We start from the raw sequence: 18,271 nt of genomic DNA, 5'->3' as shown, positions 1-18,271 counted from the left end.
TATGTGACTGTCAGGCTTAAGGATTTAATAAAGTTGAGATTTTATAAGTTCTTAAAACAACATAGAGAAATCTGATTCTACCTTTTTAAGAAAGGGAGGAAGAAATCAATGATAGCTTTTAAATGAGTGTGCCAAAGTCTCAGGAAAAGACATAAATAGCTATGTTGTAACATAATTTTTTTTTTATTTTGGGGTTTTTCTGGGTCCATTTGGAATGACAGCCTTCTATCTGGTAACAGGTAAACATACTGAATGGCTGGAGTAAAATACTCTGGWGGGAATTCCTATAATCCTATTGTTTCTATTTATTTTCTTTTCTTTAMATGGATTCTTCACCTACTTTCTCTAGCTTTTAATGCATTACAAACTTGTCTTTCCACCAGGGGGCAAGCACACAAATATGTAATGATTAATTAATCATTCAATTTTGTGACTAGTTATTTCTTTCTTCTTCTCCCAYCTGTTTCTGACACAAGCTGAGCTACAGTTTTTGTACCTTATGTGCTACTTATCTTGAGGTTTAGATGTTTCCTCTTCCCACAATCTTAGTCTTGTCATCACACTGGTTTGCATTATAATCTAAACATGTCTTATGAACTGAATGGGTTTTAAAAGCAAACAGGGCGATGTCCCACAGCCCTGAAGCTGTGCAACTTGTCTGTCAGGACTGGGAACAGAGGAAAAAGAAATGAGTTTATTTTAGTTATGTTCCTATATTCAAAATGCCATTTCAAAAACTGTTTCTATTGAACTAAATGAGCCCAGATAGCCAGGCTGTGATGTAATGGACAGTACAGGGCCAGGTGTATGAAATKATGGCAGTCCATAGGTTTAGGAATCACCTGGCAGTTCACTGACATTTGCTAAACATTTGGAAAAGACTTAGAGGTGATTGTCTACTTGCATTAATGTTRCCAGAAGAATAGGATTACTACTGAGAAGCCTTTGGGATGTGGCAGTGTTCAGCTCTAGCTGGAAGCTGCAAAGATGAAGAACAGTGCTGCAGAAACAGCTAAATTACCTGTCAATGGGGTAACCTCACAGCAAAACAGTAGTAGAATTATTTTGCAGTAAAGTATATGTTTAGAGTCATAATTTAATAAAACTACCAGGTATTAATCTGATTTTCTGTGGAACTAAATTGTGGGGTTTTTTTCCCTGTAATAAGTCCACCTAAGCTTTCAAAACAAATTTATCCATTCACAAATACTAAAAATCAGTAAAAACCAGTAAAAATTTCAGTGGTAGCAATAAAATGTAACTAAGCCAAGTTAATTTAAGGTCACGAGTGATTACCATTTTTGACACTTTATAAGTATTGTTATCCCTAAATAATGGTACTATGCATCTCGTGCTCCTGACCTTTTTAACTTTTACTGTTCCTGTAGAAAGGTTGAATATGAATTATTTTTAAGATAGTGCAGTTGATATCATAACACTCCTTTTCTAATGCTTTGGAAAGATTAATGACCAAAGTGTGCTTGTGTTTCTTGGCAGTTAATGAAGATGCTTTTTGAATGTCCTGATGAGCGAGTTGACCTGGAACTTATTTCTTTCTGTATTAACCTTGCTGCCAACAAAAGAAATGTACAGCTCATCTGTGAAGGTGAGTGGACTAAGGTTTTAATGGGATTTTTGAGATAATACCACTTAATCTATTTTCTTCTATTATGCTTACATATGTAAATTATGTATATTTGAGTTATTTATAAATGTATGTATRTTTTTAAAAAATAAAACACATCTGCTTGGGCAATGATTGCAAGCAAATGGCCACATCCTCCTCACATTTGCTCTTGGTGGCAGGAATGACACTTGAGGGAGATGTCCACACCTCACCTCACAGTTCTGAAAAAGAGGCTGATGACATTGCTGTGAGCAACTGTGGCTGCGTGGAGACACCAGAATTTTATTCTGCCTGATGCCTAAAATCCATCTTTGGTTAATCAGGGTTTCACCTGCCAGTATCAAATGAACAGCAGTGACATCTTTTAGTTCTATCTTTCAATTTTTTTTTTTTAATTGAGCTTCTCTTGGGTTCTAATATGGTTCTTCATGGTCTAGATAGGTTCTGCATTTCTTTCAGTAGCTCTGGATTCCTTTTAAGGTTTCATTATTTTTATACTAGCAGTTTTAAGTGAACACTATTACTCAGTAGCTCCAACTTTCACTTGTACTTAACATTTTCCCTATGAAGTAGTGCAGTCAGTTAGTAGACTTCAGAAAGCCCAATTGCAATCAAGAGATTCTGTGGCCTGAAATCCCATTTTAAAATTTCTGTGCATAGCTCTGTAGAAGCGGGGCAGGGAGATCCAATTTTATGTTAAACGTACAAGTGAAACTCAAACTAGTAGGGTGATCTTTTGGAAATGTAAGGATAACACTGGGATTTGCTCCATGCAGTCAGGTACTTCAAGTCTGTGTATGTTCCCATGTATTGATCTATGATAAATAAACTGTAAAAATTATAACAATGTATTTATTTCATGGAATGGGGAGAGAAATCTCTGTGCTTGGACCAACAGCTCTGCTGCATCTCTAACTGCATTAGATGCTAGGATTGTGGTTTGGATCTAGAACTTYCTTAGTTCTAGAAACTTGAAACTAGTTCTAGTTCTAGAAACTTTATTCTTTCTTGAATAAATAGCTAAGAGCAACTGAAGCATTTTGTTATTTGTCTGACTTAGTGTCCCACCAGGGTGTATGGCCATAGTAGCTATTTCAGAGAAGCTATAGAATTTATACAGAGCAGGTTTTTCTTTTCAATTTAAACATGAAGAAGAAATWTTTCCTGTCTAGATTCTTTATTTTTCCTTTTAAACTTTTAAAGGTTAGAGTATTTTGTGTGTGTGTGTGTGTGTGTTTGTGTGTGCATGTTGATTTTTGATCATTCAGTACTTTCCTCATTTCTTTATTTGGAGGATTTTCTAAGTGTTTGTTTCTTTTCAGGAAATGGTTTGAAAATGCTAATGAAGCGGGCTTTGAAGTTTAAGGACCCGTTGTTAATGAAGATGATCAGGAATATTTCACAACATGATGGGCCAACTAAAAGCCAGTTTATTGTAAGTAGTTTGTCTTACCTAATGTGATCTCTCTTYTTTTTCCTACTGGAATAGACTGGCTCTGGAGAGGTGCTGTGGCTTGTTTTGCAGGCTGTCCAGTTTAAGTTTTCTTGCCTGTCCTGGGGTGATTTATGTTTTGTTTTATAAGGTTATCTCAGCTTGTAGATCAGAGTTTGAATCCCCCACTATGGGGAAAACAGATTTTAAGCCTTATCCAGTAAGTTTCAAAGGAAACACACATACCCAAGCGAGCAAACAAAAAAGCCCCAGCTGCTGGGATGAACATCATGACAATTAAGTTACCCTAAATTTCAGCTTTAAGACCTAGARAGCAAAATCTGGTGCTTTTTCTTTTTTCCCCACTGTGACAAATGTGTTGTATTTGTGGGTATTTTAAATCCTTAGTATTTAAATATTAATCCTGTAAAGCCACCCTTTCAGAAGAAGGGAGGGAAACACAACATTCTAATCATGGAGATTTTAAATATATTCTTAAAATGTGGGTTGAATATCAAATAGTCTTGCTGCAGTATGAAATGAGTAAGTAAAATCCATTATTTCCCTCTTAATGTCTTCAGAAAGTCTTGTARTTATTTATTAAAATCTTTAGGTAAAGAACTCCATGACTGCCACTTATGCATGATGATATTTTCTATCTTCTTTTCCTTGTTATCTAATATCTTTTCCAAACTCTGTATTGTAGTAACTACTTGTGGAACATTTGAACAAATGATCCATGTCACTTGAAAATGAAAGGATGGAGAGGAAGAGTGCTGAAACTTTATGTTTTATTATTCATCAACTGGAACTGAAACTGCCTTGTTAGTTCTTACTTCAGGAGCGAAGTTGCCTTAGTTTTCTTTTGAGAACCAGCTTTAGTTTGGCTGAGTTGTAAATTCTTCAGATTATTAATTTGTAATGGTTGTTGCTGTATTTTCTTCAGGARTATGTTGGTGATTTAGCAGCTCAGGTATCAAATGATGAGGAAGAGGAATTTGTGATTGAATGCCTGGGCACACTTGCAAATTTGACCTTACCAGAGCTGGACTGGGAACTTGTGCTGAAGGAGTACAAACTGGTTCCATATCTCAAGGATAAGCTAAAACCAGGTGTGTAAAAGGTTTGTTTGGGCTTTCAAAGTAGAGTCTCTTGAAGAACCTTTAGAGTGCTCAGAGTAGAGTCTTTATAGTTTGTGATTGTTTAGGAAAATGTAACACTGAAGAATAGAATTGTATCTGCAGATAAATACACAACTCCCACTAGATTAAGAATTGCTGAGAGAGGTAATATTTCTGCATTCTGACTTAGCAGGTTCTGCCGAGGATGACCTCGTTTTGGAAGTGGTGATAATGATTGGGACCGTTTCCATGGATGACTCTTGTGCTGCTCTGCTRGCTAAATCTGGAATCATCCCTGCACTCATTGAGCTTCTAAAYGGTACCATTGCCATGTTTGACTTGACCTGTGCAAAGCAAGAGCTGTATTTGATATTCCTGTTTCCTTGCAAGGCAGGGGCAGGTGTTTGTGTAAGGAAGGAGGAGCAGTTACTCYRTTATTGATAGATCYTGATTGGTRGTCTAATAGATTTTGGTTTTYCCACATCTTCRCAACTYTTTAAGCATCAAAAGYTTCCATTGTGAGATTTGAAATTGTRKATTTTTTCTCCTTGCAGCTCAGCAGGAAGATGATGAGTTTGTCTGCCAGATCATCTATGTCTTTTATCAGATGGTGTTCCACCAAGCCACCAGAGATGTCATCATTAAGGAAACACGTATCTTTTTAAAGATTAAACATCTAGAATTGCAGCACTTAATTTGCCATTGCTGGTGTTTGATTTATATTTCTCTTGCAGTAACCTCATGATCTCAGAGGTTTCTTTATAAATATTTATTTCAGCTGAAGAAAAAACCCTAAGCATGCCTAAGCATGTAAAGGGACTGTWAGATTAATAGTAAAGATTAAAAGTTAGTTTGCTTTGAAGCAGGGAGGGGAGTAGGAGAGGGATCACTGTACCAGATGACTCGTTAGTTTGTATCCAGTCTGATTTAATGTATGAATTTGTTTTGCAAATCATAATATATTTCACAGTTCATAGTAGAACTTRGGTAGACCATAGGCAAACTTTGCATTGCACCATTAATATGTTGCACAGTCTGAAGTTTTGTGGGCCTTAACAATGTTAAATTTTATTGAAGCATTCAGGATGGGTTGAATGGAGCCCTAGTAGGGATAATAAGTTGGTGGTTACATTGTTAACAATACAGGGAATACTTCCTAATGTGCTTTTTTGCCTTGAAGCTCTGTGGAATATSTGAGAAACCATTTGGGTTGTTCTTTGTCTCCTGTTTAGACTCCTAGGCTGCTAGCTTAAAAAAATAAAAAAAGTTGTATCTCTTTCTAATTCTGAAACAATAAAGCACCGACACTTGAGCAATGCTTTCTCACTACATGAGATGAAAAATTCCTGCCTCTGCTTCTTMGTGAAATTTGCAGTTTGAAGAACCCAGGGTCGTGAAGGAGGAAAAGAAAAATGTTTTTCTCCTTAACAGTTTCTTTGCAGAAGCTCCAGCATATCTTATAGACCTGATGCATGATAAAAATGCTGAGATCCGCAAGGTTTGTGATAACACTCTGGATATCATAGCGGTAGGTCTGATTTTCTTTATCCTTCTAGAACCTCTTTACACAAGAGAATTCTAAAATAACTAAATATATTGCAAACTGAGAATATTTTTCTTGYGTAGCTTCCTAATCATATGGATAAAAGGTGAATTTTCACGGCACAATGACAATCATTGGGCTGTGCATCAAAATTTCAAAAAGTGTGTATGTACTTTGAAAATTCATGCTAGTTAATCTACACTCAAAAAGAGTGCTTTTAAGCTTAAATAAATTAATCACATTACATAAGTGTGCCAAGCTTTCATTATTTCTCAGTTCTCCAAACAAATGGCTCTTGTTACCCAGCAGCTTTTATTCATTGTAGCTTCTCTACATTGCCTGATGCCAGTATTTGTTTCAAAAAGAAAATGTGGCAGCGATCCTGGTGCTGGCTGTTCCCTGCTGGGGGAACAGGCACTATAATATTGGCTTCACCACTTGGAGAGATTTCCTTTAGCTGCATAACTTAGTTTGTCCAGCTATCTATGGATCACAGTAAACTTTTGGGAGAGTTGTATTAAAATGCTGAATTGGAGAAAAAGAATACTAAATTATCAAGTGCTGTTGAGGATTGTACTGACTGTACATCCTTTTGGATATAGAGTAGCTCTCATKAAATTAAATCTTATAGCCAAAAAGAGCTTAACTGAGTCAGGAGAAGCAGTGCCTTTGTCTACCTTACTTCTTTTTCAATCACCTACACAGTTTCTTTTTCAGTTGAATTATGTGTATTGCAGCTTGTTGTCTGAAAAGTTTAATATAGTRTAAGACCTAACTTACACTGCCTTTTTCTGTTCTATTCATTAATGTCTTCTAATCTAATAATCCCCTTAAAATGGTAAAATGACATAACATTTTCTGTACTGGAATTCTTTTTATCTGTCTCTCTCTTTTCTTCATGGAGGTATGAAATAAAAACTGYGTTCCAGTGGCAGAGTTCCTGTTGATATTCATTAAGGGGGAGAYTTAAATTTAGCTGAATTTGCATTTAGTATTTAATTATGATGGGCATAGTGTTCAGCTTTACATGATCAGCTGTTTGCAGGGACATCTCCAGTGGAAGTAGTAGAAGGATTTTTTTAGCTTCTGGATGAGACTGGACAATCTGAGTGCATCCAACACTTGTYTTACCTTGGGGCCAGTGCCATCTCCAAGTGACTCCCACGTTGATTTGTTCATATGGGGTAGCTTTACAGTGAGGTGCACAGTAATCTTTTGTTAGGGAAAAATATGTGGTAAAATTATTAAAGGAAAATTTATAGACTCTAGAKGAATAAACATACAAAAATGCAGCTTCATATTCAATATTAACATCTGAGTAAAATGTACTTGGCTTTTTTTCCTTTCCTAAGAACACATTATGTTAGGCATGAGCCAATGAGTAGTGCTGTGATAATGGATGGGAAAGGCTTAACTTGCAAAAAGGACCAGCCAGGACTTTCAGGGCCTTGAGGAAGAATAAAAGGAAGAAATTATGTGATACTGTGGTTATTGAGGGTGGAGGAGAAGACACCAAGCACATGCTGAGAGCAGCTTGCACAGTGGTAAATTATTCTTTTCTTTGCTTGTGGAGCAGTGCCACTCTTAGAATGGTGTTAGCTGGTGWGTTAGGAGAGCTCCTTTTGCAAGGCCTTATTATCTGGGTGTTGGGGCTGTAAGTTGCATAAACACCATGACCCTGATGGGAACAGGAAGCATAATGTGCTCTCTTTTTAGGAAGACAAAGAAAACCACTAATTGATTGCTTTCTCATTCATTTTGTAATCTGGTTGCACTTGTGTCTCTCAGTACAAAGAAATCATTGACAAAAAAAGACAACATACTCTAGATGGTGGTGGGAGAAAATACAAGATGGTAAGTTATCAGAAGCTCAGATCTTGATRGGTGTTTTCCCATTCAGCTCAGAGGAATGTTAAAGCAGGCTGTAAACACAGAGGTGTTTGGTTGTGTGGCAGTTTTACACAACCAGTGCCTGSTGAGGTGTCTGAACAGACACTGTTTCTAGGACTAGTGGACCTTCTTATCTGTGCTAAATCCGCAACATGCAAAACTTCACTTTTCATTCTTCTCATTGCATACATGCTGACAGGATTAGGTCTTCTGATGGAAATCAGAAAATAAATGTCAGGGAATAGATTTGAAAATAATTTCTTCTCAGAGAGACAAATGCTTCTTTCACTYATCAATGAGCTGTATATACTGTGATTGAAATAGCACTGGAGAAAATCAGATGCCTTATAAGCCTTAGGGGAGAAATGCTTTCTGTAGTAAAGTAATTGTCACAGAAATTATGGAAACGTTACACTAGTGATGATTTGTTTAATATAGCTTGGCTGGACTCTGCCATTGATGAACTGAAACAGATGTGCTGCTTTAGCACAGTATATACTGGACAGTCTCAGCTTTGCACTGGGAGAAGCAAGATATCCATTTTGTCAAAAAAAGTCTGAGTTGATGATTTAGGAATGCTTCGGTCTTAGTTATGTGCTAAGTTTTGGCACCAAGCAGCTAGTTCAGTGTACGTGTACCTCTAAAGTGGGACAGCTCTCAGGGCTTAGCTGAARGCCTGGAATCAGCAGCTAGTAAAGGAGTCTCAAGCAAATTAATTTCCCTTTTCCCCTGCTTCAGAAGCTGGGACAACTTCAACTCCCAGCTTGTGGAAGGAGATGTCAGCTTACTTGAGGTGGTTTTATTCTGTTCATGTTGGGCAACAGTATCAAGAGTCAAGGGGGCTGCTAATCTCTCAGGTCTCTTTTCTTCTGCTTCTAGCTCAGTTCTATTGCAGTCAAAATATTTTCCTCATTTATTCAAAGAATGTTTAATTAACCATCATCAGATCATTGGACTCTGTGGTCTGACCCTTTCCCATTCCCTCCTATTTTCCTATTCAGTGTCTTTACAGCTTTGAATCCAGAGCTGCTGGATCATCTTGTTTCTCTTGTGATCAAGAATGAATGACAATACTTCCTGCAGAAGTAAAACATGTTGTATATAGCTACAGCATTGTCCTTGGGATTTAGGAAGGGCCTCATGCCTAAGGTGTTCTTTCCAGTTCTTTGCTCTGGCTATTTGTAATGAAAGGCAAATAATGTTTGCCTTTTATGGAAATCATTGTTAATGAGCAGCTTGCATCTTTCCTTGTTAGCTAAGCTCCCTGATAGAAATCCTCCATATTGGCAATGCTGGAATTTCACATAAGAAGCAGGAATGTGCTGTGAATCCTCAGTGCTCTGGGATTTGGGGCCAGCTGTGTGAGATGTTGGCCAGCWCTGTTGGAGTCAAGGAAGAGCAGACCACAGGGATTTGGTGTGGGCTTTATTTGAATAGGCAGCATACTYTGAAAATAGATAACCTTTGACTCCAGCTTGGTGTCATCTTTCCATGAAGAGTGTTGTAGACACTCCAGGAAAAAAAGGTTCTCCCATCACTTGACAAGACCCCCTTTCTGTGGGGCATCTGGTTCCCCTGTTATCCTGCAGCAAACATGAAAACAGAGGGGTGGGCAGAAGGGCAGTGATGGAGTGGGGCTGCAGCTGAACTGCTGACATGTTTTCTCTGTTCAACTTCATTGTTAAATTATCTGTATTGTTAGAGTCTGCTTTGGTGCTGGTGGCCTGCAACAGAGTAACCACAGGCAGCATGGATAGGACAAGAGTGTCCCGCGTGGTTTTATCTTCACGTAAAACCTGTCTTGGACAGAATCCCTTTCAGCATTGATGCCTGCTCTCTGGAYTTGTAGGACTAGGCAGGTGAGGCAAACCACTGATCTGTGTTTGCTTACATGACAGGTTGCCTGTGAGATACCTTACATTCCATACCTTTTCTTCCAAAGGGGAAGAAAAAAGAGTTTAAAAAGTTTATCTTTTTATTATAGGAACTTCAGGGGTGCCCTACATTTTATGTAGCTACCTAAAGTTAAAGGGCATATATGGTTACTCTTTTTTTTTTTTTTGCCTTGCCATTAGTTTCAACTCACAAATTTCTATGAGCTTCCTGTCAAAATATATTTAGTGATGGAGCTGATTGTAAAGAAGTGACTCTGAGTTGCACAGGTGTAAGTGGTAGAAGGATTTTTTTTCCTGGCCTGTGAAGCAATTGCCTTCCAGTGGTACTCWGCCTAAGGTAGGTGTGGGAGACACCTGCAGAAGGTGATCCCTAACATCTGTTTCTCTCCTTGGTTTATGGAGGCATGTAGTTAAAATCACATGCCTAACTTTTGGATAGCTAGACAAGATAAATCTTTCCTTTCTTAATAAATGGTTAATTTAATCTTTCATGTAAACAGTGTTTCTTTCAGGGTAGTTAAATAATGAAGAATGTAACATATCACCAAGCAGAGCCTTGAACATAATGAGCATTTTACTTATTGTATAGCAGTTTCAGTTGGGTATGAGGAATCACATCAAATGAACCCTATTACAGACCCAATTAAAGGGCAACCACATTAAAGTGCAAAGGAAAATCTGTTTTTCATCAGCTGTGAGAGAACACAAAGCAGATCTGTGTAGCTCTATGTTATCCTATAGTGTGTTAATCAGATACAAGGTGTGACGGAAGCCAGTGACAAAGGGGACCCTGATAGGGAACAGACACACATTGATAATAGGCCAGTTAACGCTTCATAATATTTCAATGGTTCAGTAGTAAACAAAGTTGGAAGTAGAACTTCAAAAAGGATGGCACATTCCTCCCGGAGTCGAGCCATACATCTTCTATGACACTTCTGGATTTATGGAAACCGAATGTTAAAAACAGTGATGTCAGGGAGCTCCAAAGAGAATAAAATCAGCTTTCAGAATTCTTCCTTTTAAGTTTCTGACCAWGACTGCAGTGTTTGAAGGGGGTGGTGTTGGAGAATAGGCACATTCTGTTCACCTTCTTATTTTCCCATACAGTGCTTTTCCAGTAGCCTAACTTTTAAAAGGAATGGAGGACTCAAAGCTGTGGCTGCATCTCCATGGTTTTTAGTTTTCTGGTTTCATTTTTACAGGAATTTCTTTGTAAAGAAAGAGTGCTTYATGTGTTTAAAAACCAAAATGCAATCCAAACAAAATAGAAAACCAAGCCCTGCAAAATAACAATAAAAAATATTTCAATAGCTCAAAATATAATTATTGKAAGACTTACTGTGTTTTAGGGAATTGTTTTGCTCTAAACATCTTTAATTTGGTTTCTTTGTRCCTTTTGGCTGTAGTCCTGCATTTACAGCTTTTTTTCCATTCTAATGTTATTCCATTAATCATTTACCCAGTRTTGATTCTGCATATTTCTGTGGAAGAACTACAGACCTATTCCTGATCTAGCAGTACTTTCATGAATTTTCTTTCTGCTGAGGTTGTGCAAGTCATTCCAGATTATTGCAGGTCGTCCTTTTCTGTGATTGCTGCCAGAATGAAACTCTTGGCAAAACTGATCATTGACCTGATTCTGGTGCAGTCACTTCTTTGTAACATTTGTACCTTGCATTTTTCACTGTGAATGAGCAACAAGAACAAAGTTGCCAATTACTGGAATTGGCRATTTATCCAATTACTGGATAAATTGTGTTTTTTAAGTAATGTGCCATTTGATTGTTAATCCCATTTTCCATAATTTAAATGAATGAGGAAAAATACCTGGGAGTCTTAAGCCTCTTAATGTAGAATAGAAAATTAGAATGTATAGGAATATTCTGTCTTGCTGTCRTCATCTAAAGGGAAAATCAGTTAGAATTTCAGAAATGTTAACTGATTTTTCTAAGAAGGATRTAAGAAGTTGATGTCTGTCTCTGACAGACATTCAGCATGTTCAGAAATGGCATGGAATGGAACTGTGATGTTGGGCAAGCAGGATACATGTAGGGTTGTAACTGTGAGAATATTCAAAGTGCATTTATTGTAAATGTGAATGAGGTGATTTAGCCAATGGCCTCTTGACTTTTGAGAACTTTTAAACGTAAACAAGTTAATGTAAAAGGRATTCAGCTTTCACATAGGTTAGTCTAACTTGTTTGTTAAATTTATTTTCCCTCACTTCTTTGCCATCATGATTTTTGGGAATAGTTTTCTTAAAATTGCAGTATGATTTCTGGCAGTTGCAAGATGTTTCTCTAAAGCTTGTCGGTAATTCACAACTGCTGGAGRCTGACATAATAGCAAACCCAGGGTTTCACTCTGGCAGATGCAGCAAAGGAGTTTTTTTCCAAGATGCTGGTCAGATGTCATCATTGAAAGTCATGCCTTGTCTATTTTTTATGGGTCATCTTAAAAATGTCAGTGATGAGCTTTCTTTTTCCAGGGACATTCTTGTTTGTTCTGGTCCTTCTAGCCTTTCCTTTTAATCCAGTGTGGAAATGGGGGGTAAAAATTAAGAGGCAGAAATGGCCTGATGTTTTTTTTTTTGCCAAACAGTGTGAGGCGTAAGTGTATGTTTGCTGGGTTTTGGTGGTTGGGTGGTTTGTTTTGTCTTGTCTTTTCTTCCTCCCAAAGGGTGCTCTAAATATTGACACAAAGTGGAATTTTGTTTGAGGCCCCAAGGCAGTGAGAATATCTATGGATCCCACAGGTGATACCTGCTCTGGGTATGGAAGTTATGCAGGTTTTGAACAGGACCTCTGAATAGGAGTGCCAGGATTGTGTGGAGTGGAATTAGCAAGGTCTAGGAATTAGTGTTGGTCAGAGGTGGAACTGGAGAAATCGAGAATAATGGAATCTTGKATGTTCTTGATACTTGTTGGTGATGTCAGAGTAACTTCTGCCACACTGGCAGGGCCAGCTGGTTTTTGTGTTACCTACCAGTGAAAAGATGGAAAAGGCACAGGGTAGAGAGTGTTACCTGTGTAACACATGATAGCAGTGAAGGCAAGGTTGGTTGAATATTAAGTCTGTTTAAAACTTCGTGTTCAGACTATATCTGAAGTTTACCTGAGCTGTTAAGCCAGCTTAGTCTGCCTTCTCTGCTGTTTTATGACCTGTGGGTGTAGACAGATCTACTTTGGCCTGTCTAACAGGAGCAACTGAAGAAATTACCATTTCCACAACCAAGGCATWGTCACTAATTGTGTGTTGTCTTCCTGTTCAGGGCTAAGTAAAACAGATTTTTAAAGCCTTAGACTACTCCAGCTTAGATCTCTTAAGAAAAGTCTGTCTAGATCATGTGTTAACCACTATGAGAGTTAAGAAATTATTTTCAATTTTTCTCTCCTTTGTAGTTAGGTTAGAAGACAGTGGAGTGTGATTTGTTTCATGAGGATATTTCTTCCCACAAGAAGAAACATTCTGGTTAGGGATGTTGTTCACAATACTTTGGTTTAAAAAAGCTCTAAATATGGTGCATTATTTGTGATTCTTCCCAAATTGATACCCTCTGCAGATTTCATGTGTTGATGAGCTTCCTAGAGATAGCTGTGCTCCATCTTCCCAGTAGGACTGAGGAACTGAGTTCTCTCAGTGGTAATCACCAGCCCACAAAGTTTGCTCTGTTTAGAAGATCCTTCTCTGCAMAGCTGATTTCAGTGACCATAGGCTATGTCACATCATGCTGATGTTCATTTATACTGAATATCACATCACTTGAGTACAATTAGGCTGCAATCCAGATTGAAACTTCATGCCTACATGTTTTCCCATAGTGRCTGGACCCTATATCCTGTTTTGCATGTTTTTTTGGAGAAGTTACTCTCAAGAGTTTAGTTGTGTACCATTTTTGTGGTTRTTCAATATTATACATAGAATTTGACATGAAGTTGGAAATGAAATTCTTACTGTAGCTTATGAAATAAAATAAACTTACTGGTTTTATCACAACATTTTTAAAATTTATCACAGCCTTTTTAAGTTACTAATATTTACTTTTTAGTAAATCATTGTCCTGGTGAATGCTCATCTAATGAAGATGTGCAGGGTATTTTGTCAGTGTTAATAATTAATTACTAAAAATCCCCTGAAGATTGGCAGTAATTGAGTCTTCTTAATTAAACCAAATGAGGACACTGATGATGGAACTGTTCTGTTCAAAGCAGRAGTTTTTTCTGGATGGTGTAAAGTTACAAACCATGAAGGGAAGATTGACTGCAGTTTTACAAACCAGAATATTGCCCCATGCTTGCAAAATCTCTTCTTTGCTCACAGAATGTGCAACTGAATAGAGTATTTAAGTCACTGGACCCTGAACTTGCATATTTTTCTGATATTGGATTCCCCTGCCATTTCCTGTTACACCTGGCCTTGTCATGCTAAAATTCCCTGTGATTGTTTTTAACAGGAATATGATGAGGAATGGGCTAAAAAAATCCAGACGGAGAAATTTCGATGGCACAACTCCCAGTGGCTGGAGATGGTGGAGAGTCGGCAGATGGATGACAGTGAGCAGTACCTGTATGGTGATGATCCCATTGAGCCCTACATCCATGAAGGGGATATTCTGGAAAGACCTGACCTCTACTATAATGCAGGTAAGGCRGCACATGTCAGTGTTTAGAACTGGGATTGCCACCTCTGCATTTGGAGTGGGAGCTTGACCTGGGCCTGGCTCAAATCAGCACAACAGTTCCCTTATTGTGTTATTGGGAGCAGCACTGATGCCAGCCAGAAATGGGCTTGGTCTTATTAGAATGTTAATGATGGATTAAGTACTGTATATCCATGATTTTAGGAAACGTTCCAGGTCTGCAGAAATGTGAGTAGACCTGTCTCAGAGATCTAATGGACCATTGACTCCGGTAAAGGTGGCACAGCCTTGTTCTTCCTGCTTGTTTCTTGTGTCCATAGCTTGTTTACTCTGCAAACACAAACCTCCTCTCATCCCTGTTGAATTCACAGCTGTGGGATTTATGCTGAATTTTGTTATGCTTTGTRTGTTAGTTGTGTCATGGAATTTTTATTGCAGATACTGATGAAAGACTTCAGTTGASCCATGTCAAACTTTCAGATTCTTTAGCAGAGGCCATCATTCCGTGACTTCAAACAAATGTATCCTCATGATTTTTGCTGTTGTGTATCTAGGATTTAGGGAAATGTGTGAATCTGTTTTGTAAAAGCTGATTTATCTACTCCAATGTTGCCAGCTGTTTCAGAGAAGGTTGAAAAACACTTTGCAGGAGGCAATCATGAAATAATTTGCCCAGGGCATAAATGTCTTCATAACTTTTCATAACTAGGAGTTGGCTTACCCTCTCAAACTTGTGGCTTTAGATCCTTTTCAAACTCCTGGAWAACTGAGTGCATGGATTTTGTTTTTTTAATTGCTGGGTTTGAGACTGTGTTTTTCATTTTCCACATAAGTGTCCAGTCCTCTGCCATGAAGCATGAGTCACAAAACTCTGTTTTGTGGATGAATTTGCAGGAAGAGTAATTAGAAAAACAAAACCACTAAACCCCATAATCTTCACTCATAGTTGCTGCAAGAAAATGATTGTGCAAGATCTCAGTAGCATTTCAAACACTTTCTCAAAGGATATCAGAACAAAAGGCTTCTTTTTCTTCTACTTTTGACTGCATATTGCCTCTTGCCTCTTTAGTGTCATACTTTTTTCCCTTTTGGATCCTATAGCTGTATCTTACTCTACTATACAACAGGATTGGCAGTGGGAGCCAAGTATTGTACCTTATGAGGGCTTTTCATCATCTCCTTTGGGCTTCCTAAGGTGAAGATGTGCCTGCTGTAAGTCTCCCTTTRCAGGTCTCAATTGCTTATTTCGTAGGGACAGTTCTGTTCCCAAAAGCTATAGGTGGAGTGACACCAGCAACACTGAATTTCCTGGCTTTTACTCATGTATGTTACAGGTTTAATGTTACTTGAACCAAGAGTTTTTTGTGTTGGAATTGATATTTGACTGGGAGTAAGAGGTAAGAATTCTAGTGATATGTTCTGCAGATGTTTGACATGTSCTTTTGTTTTTAAAGGTAGCCCTTTCTAAGGAGTGATTATATTCAAAAAGCAGATTCACTTCTCAGGTTCATTGCAACAAGTGTCAGTAATTGTGTGCTTCTGCACTTTGCTAGACTTCAACTTCTGGCATGCAGCATCTCAAAAGGGACATTATATCCCTTTGAAAGGGTTCATGTACCAATTGGAGCAGGGATTTGGGTTTCTGAAGGACAGATCATTGCTTGGTAAAAAAAGAAACAAAACAGCAAAAATACGTTGATGGCTGACACTTAGTACAAGTCCCACCTTTACCATAATGGTACTTGAGCTCACTGATGGCAAAATGAGTTCTTTATTTCATGACAGACCAATCTCTCTCTTGCACAGTAATTTAAACCTACATGAAAAATGTGGCAGAATCTCTGAAGTTGCCTTCCTGAGCTCAGTGTCTCTCTTGCTCTGAAAGTACATAACCTAATTTATGTTGAAATGTACATAACAACAGATGTCCTTTAACTGTGTAATCACATTTTATGCAGCTGATGCTATCCATGTGCTTTCATTTTCCTCTAAATTCATGTGAGCCATAACTCTGAGTGTTATGGTTTGACTGTTAACACTCTTGATTGAAGACACTTTAAGTAGTGGTAGCTCTAGCCTCAGAGTTAAAATGTAGTGCTTGCTTTATTAATATAAAGACAGATGTTATTTTTAAATTTCTCTGCTCTCAAAGAAATTTTAATCAAGCCTGACTATTTAAAATGCAAGGTCGCTTAAACGGATTGGTTTTGATCTGAAGTGCTGCAGGTATAAAAGTCATAATGTTCCTCATTTCAGTTCAGTGGAGCATGCAGTCTAGGTGATGAGATAAGAAAATCTGGCACAAGTGTTAATAAAGGCCATTTCAACTTCCCTTTCACCTCTTTGGCCATTTTCTATTTGTATGATATCACAGGGCACTCGTGTCCCGCTGACCATGCTGAGACAGGAATATTGATCCCTGCCAGATCACTTGCTTGTCAAGTCATACTCCTTCACATACTGTACACACATGTCCACAATTAGAGCACAGCCATGTACAGCAATCTGATGCTGCTAAAATGTGGTCTGATCATGGCTGGCATTTTTCATTTGCAGTCTGCTGCCTTGGATTCAGTCACTTTCCCATGAGGTATTATCTTCTAAATGAATCTCTGTAGCACCTCATCAAATGTCTGTTAGAAATCTAGATGTGTCAATTCTATTCCTTTTATCACTTGTCACTATATTATCTTCAAAAAACATCAGGTAAATTCATAAAGCACGGGGAGATTTGTTTGAATGCCAGAGTCTTCATCTCTAAGCCCTTGTGTCTGTRAGTAACTTTCCACCGCTTCCTGCRAAGGCAGTTTTAGTAGTTTTGAAACCACAGAGGTTAAGCTAAGTGGCCTGTGACTCCCTGGATCTTATCTTTCTTTCTTYAAAGTGGAATGGCATTTGTAACTTCCTAGTCATTAAGAATCTCTTTCTTCCCTCTCTTAAACTCTTAACGTAGCAGTCTGAATGTACCTGTTTCTGCCCTGGTTTTATGGGGATGCTTTCTGCACTTCAGGYCTGGAATCGTTTTCATACAGTAATGGAGACAAACTGATGTAGGGTCTGTTTTAATGAAATAACTTGTTTTATCTGATTAGAGCCTAATATTAATTACCAAGTGAGAATGTGCCGTTAATATTAAAAAGAAATGTGTTTTGTGAATGGGAACAACAAAGAGTTAARCTGGGCTCTCGTTCAGCTGGGGTCAGTTCAGTGACTTTACTTCAAAGACACTCTCTGGATTTACATTGATGTAACAGAAGGAAGATGTTAGCTCCTGATTTTCTTTTCCTCATAAAGCAAGCACAGACTGTGAAGTTTTTGAGGAATACTTCTGGCTTTACAAATATCTGCATCTTCATATGCCGGTGTTGTAATGTAAAGGAAGCACAAAAAAACTGTAACCTGTGTTCTTRAGARGATATCACATGAAAAGCCTGCCCTTGTAGGAAAGASCTCTGAGACTTTAAAAGATGGGCAAGATAAAAGAAATAGGTTTGAGGTCACTTTCTTGTTTCTCTTAACAAGTTTGAAGAGATACAGTGGTGCAAAGTAGAGTCTGAACAATTATTAAGACCTTTGCTGCTATTTTTCATTTTTATTTTTATGCTGCTGGCCCAGATTAATGTTTTACCTTTTTCATTACTTGTTCTCTGGGCTTACTTTGATGATGGGAAAGACAAGATTTGTCTTGAAATAACTTTTATAGGCTTAAGGAAGATGGGCTAAGAGGATATTTCTTAGGAACAGGATTTTTCAGGGCAATGAGCTGAGCTCCTTGGAATCCCAGTAAGGATTTTTGGTACTTGAAGTTACTGGGTTTCAGTGTTGTTGATTTTTGTTTCTCACAGAAACACTGTAAGTGGAMTTGCTAAGACAAACCAGGGCAGGTTGCTTTGCCCACTTGCCCTCAAGTCTGTCTCCTTTACAGGTCACTGTGTCTTGTTTTTCCAGATGGGCTGATAGCCCCGGATGGAGCAGTAAGTCCAGACATCTTCAGGGATTACCAGCTTCAGAATGGAGACCTGGTCGGGCAGCACCCCTTCTCTGGCACGTAAGTTGCTCTCAGTGAAGAATTCTTATAATCCAACAGTGGCTCTTCAAGTTTCTTTACAGGGTTTCCTTTG

At 38.1% G+C, this 18,271-nt stretch overlaps 1 protein-coding gene across 1 annotated transcript in view; it reads left to right on the top strand.

Moving 5' to 3' along the window:
* The window catches only part of KIFAP3 (kinesin associated protein 3), a 66,456-nt gene that overhangs the window by 29,596 nt on the left and 18,589 nt on the right, over nt 1-18,271 (top strand). The window contains exons 12-19 of the mRNA XM_057372736.1: nt 1,498-1,606; nt 2,950-3,062; nt 4,006-4,171; nt 4,374-4,499; nt 4,735-4,833; nt 5,623-5,708; nt 13,965-14,154; nt 18,099-18,198. Coding sequence (XP_057228719.1) covers nt 1,498-1,606; nt 2,950-3,062; nt 4,006-4,171; nt 4,374-4,499; nt 4,735-4,833; nt 5,623-5,708; nt 13,965-14,154; nt 18,099-18,198 — 989 coding nt within the window. The remainder of the gene's footprint in view (nt 1-1,497; nt 1,607-2,949; nt 3,063-4,005; nt 4,172-4,373; nt 4,500-4,734; nt 4,834-5,622; nt 5,709-13,964; nt 14,155-18,098; nt 18,199-18,271) is intronic.

The sequence above is a fragment of the Malurus melanocephalus genome, unplaced genomic scaffold, assembly GCF_030028575.1.
Source record: "Malurus melanocephalus ecotype Western Australia unplaced genomic scaffold, MMel_1.1 scaffold_178, whole genome shotgun sequence".
Classification (NCBI taxonomy): domain Eukaryota; kingdom Metazoa; phylum Chordata; class Aves; order Passeriformes; family Maluridae; genus Malurus; species Malurus melanocephalus.
The sequence above is the reverse complement of the archived record's forward strand: the minus strand, read 5'-3'. Positions and strand labels throughout refer to the sequence as shown.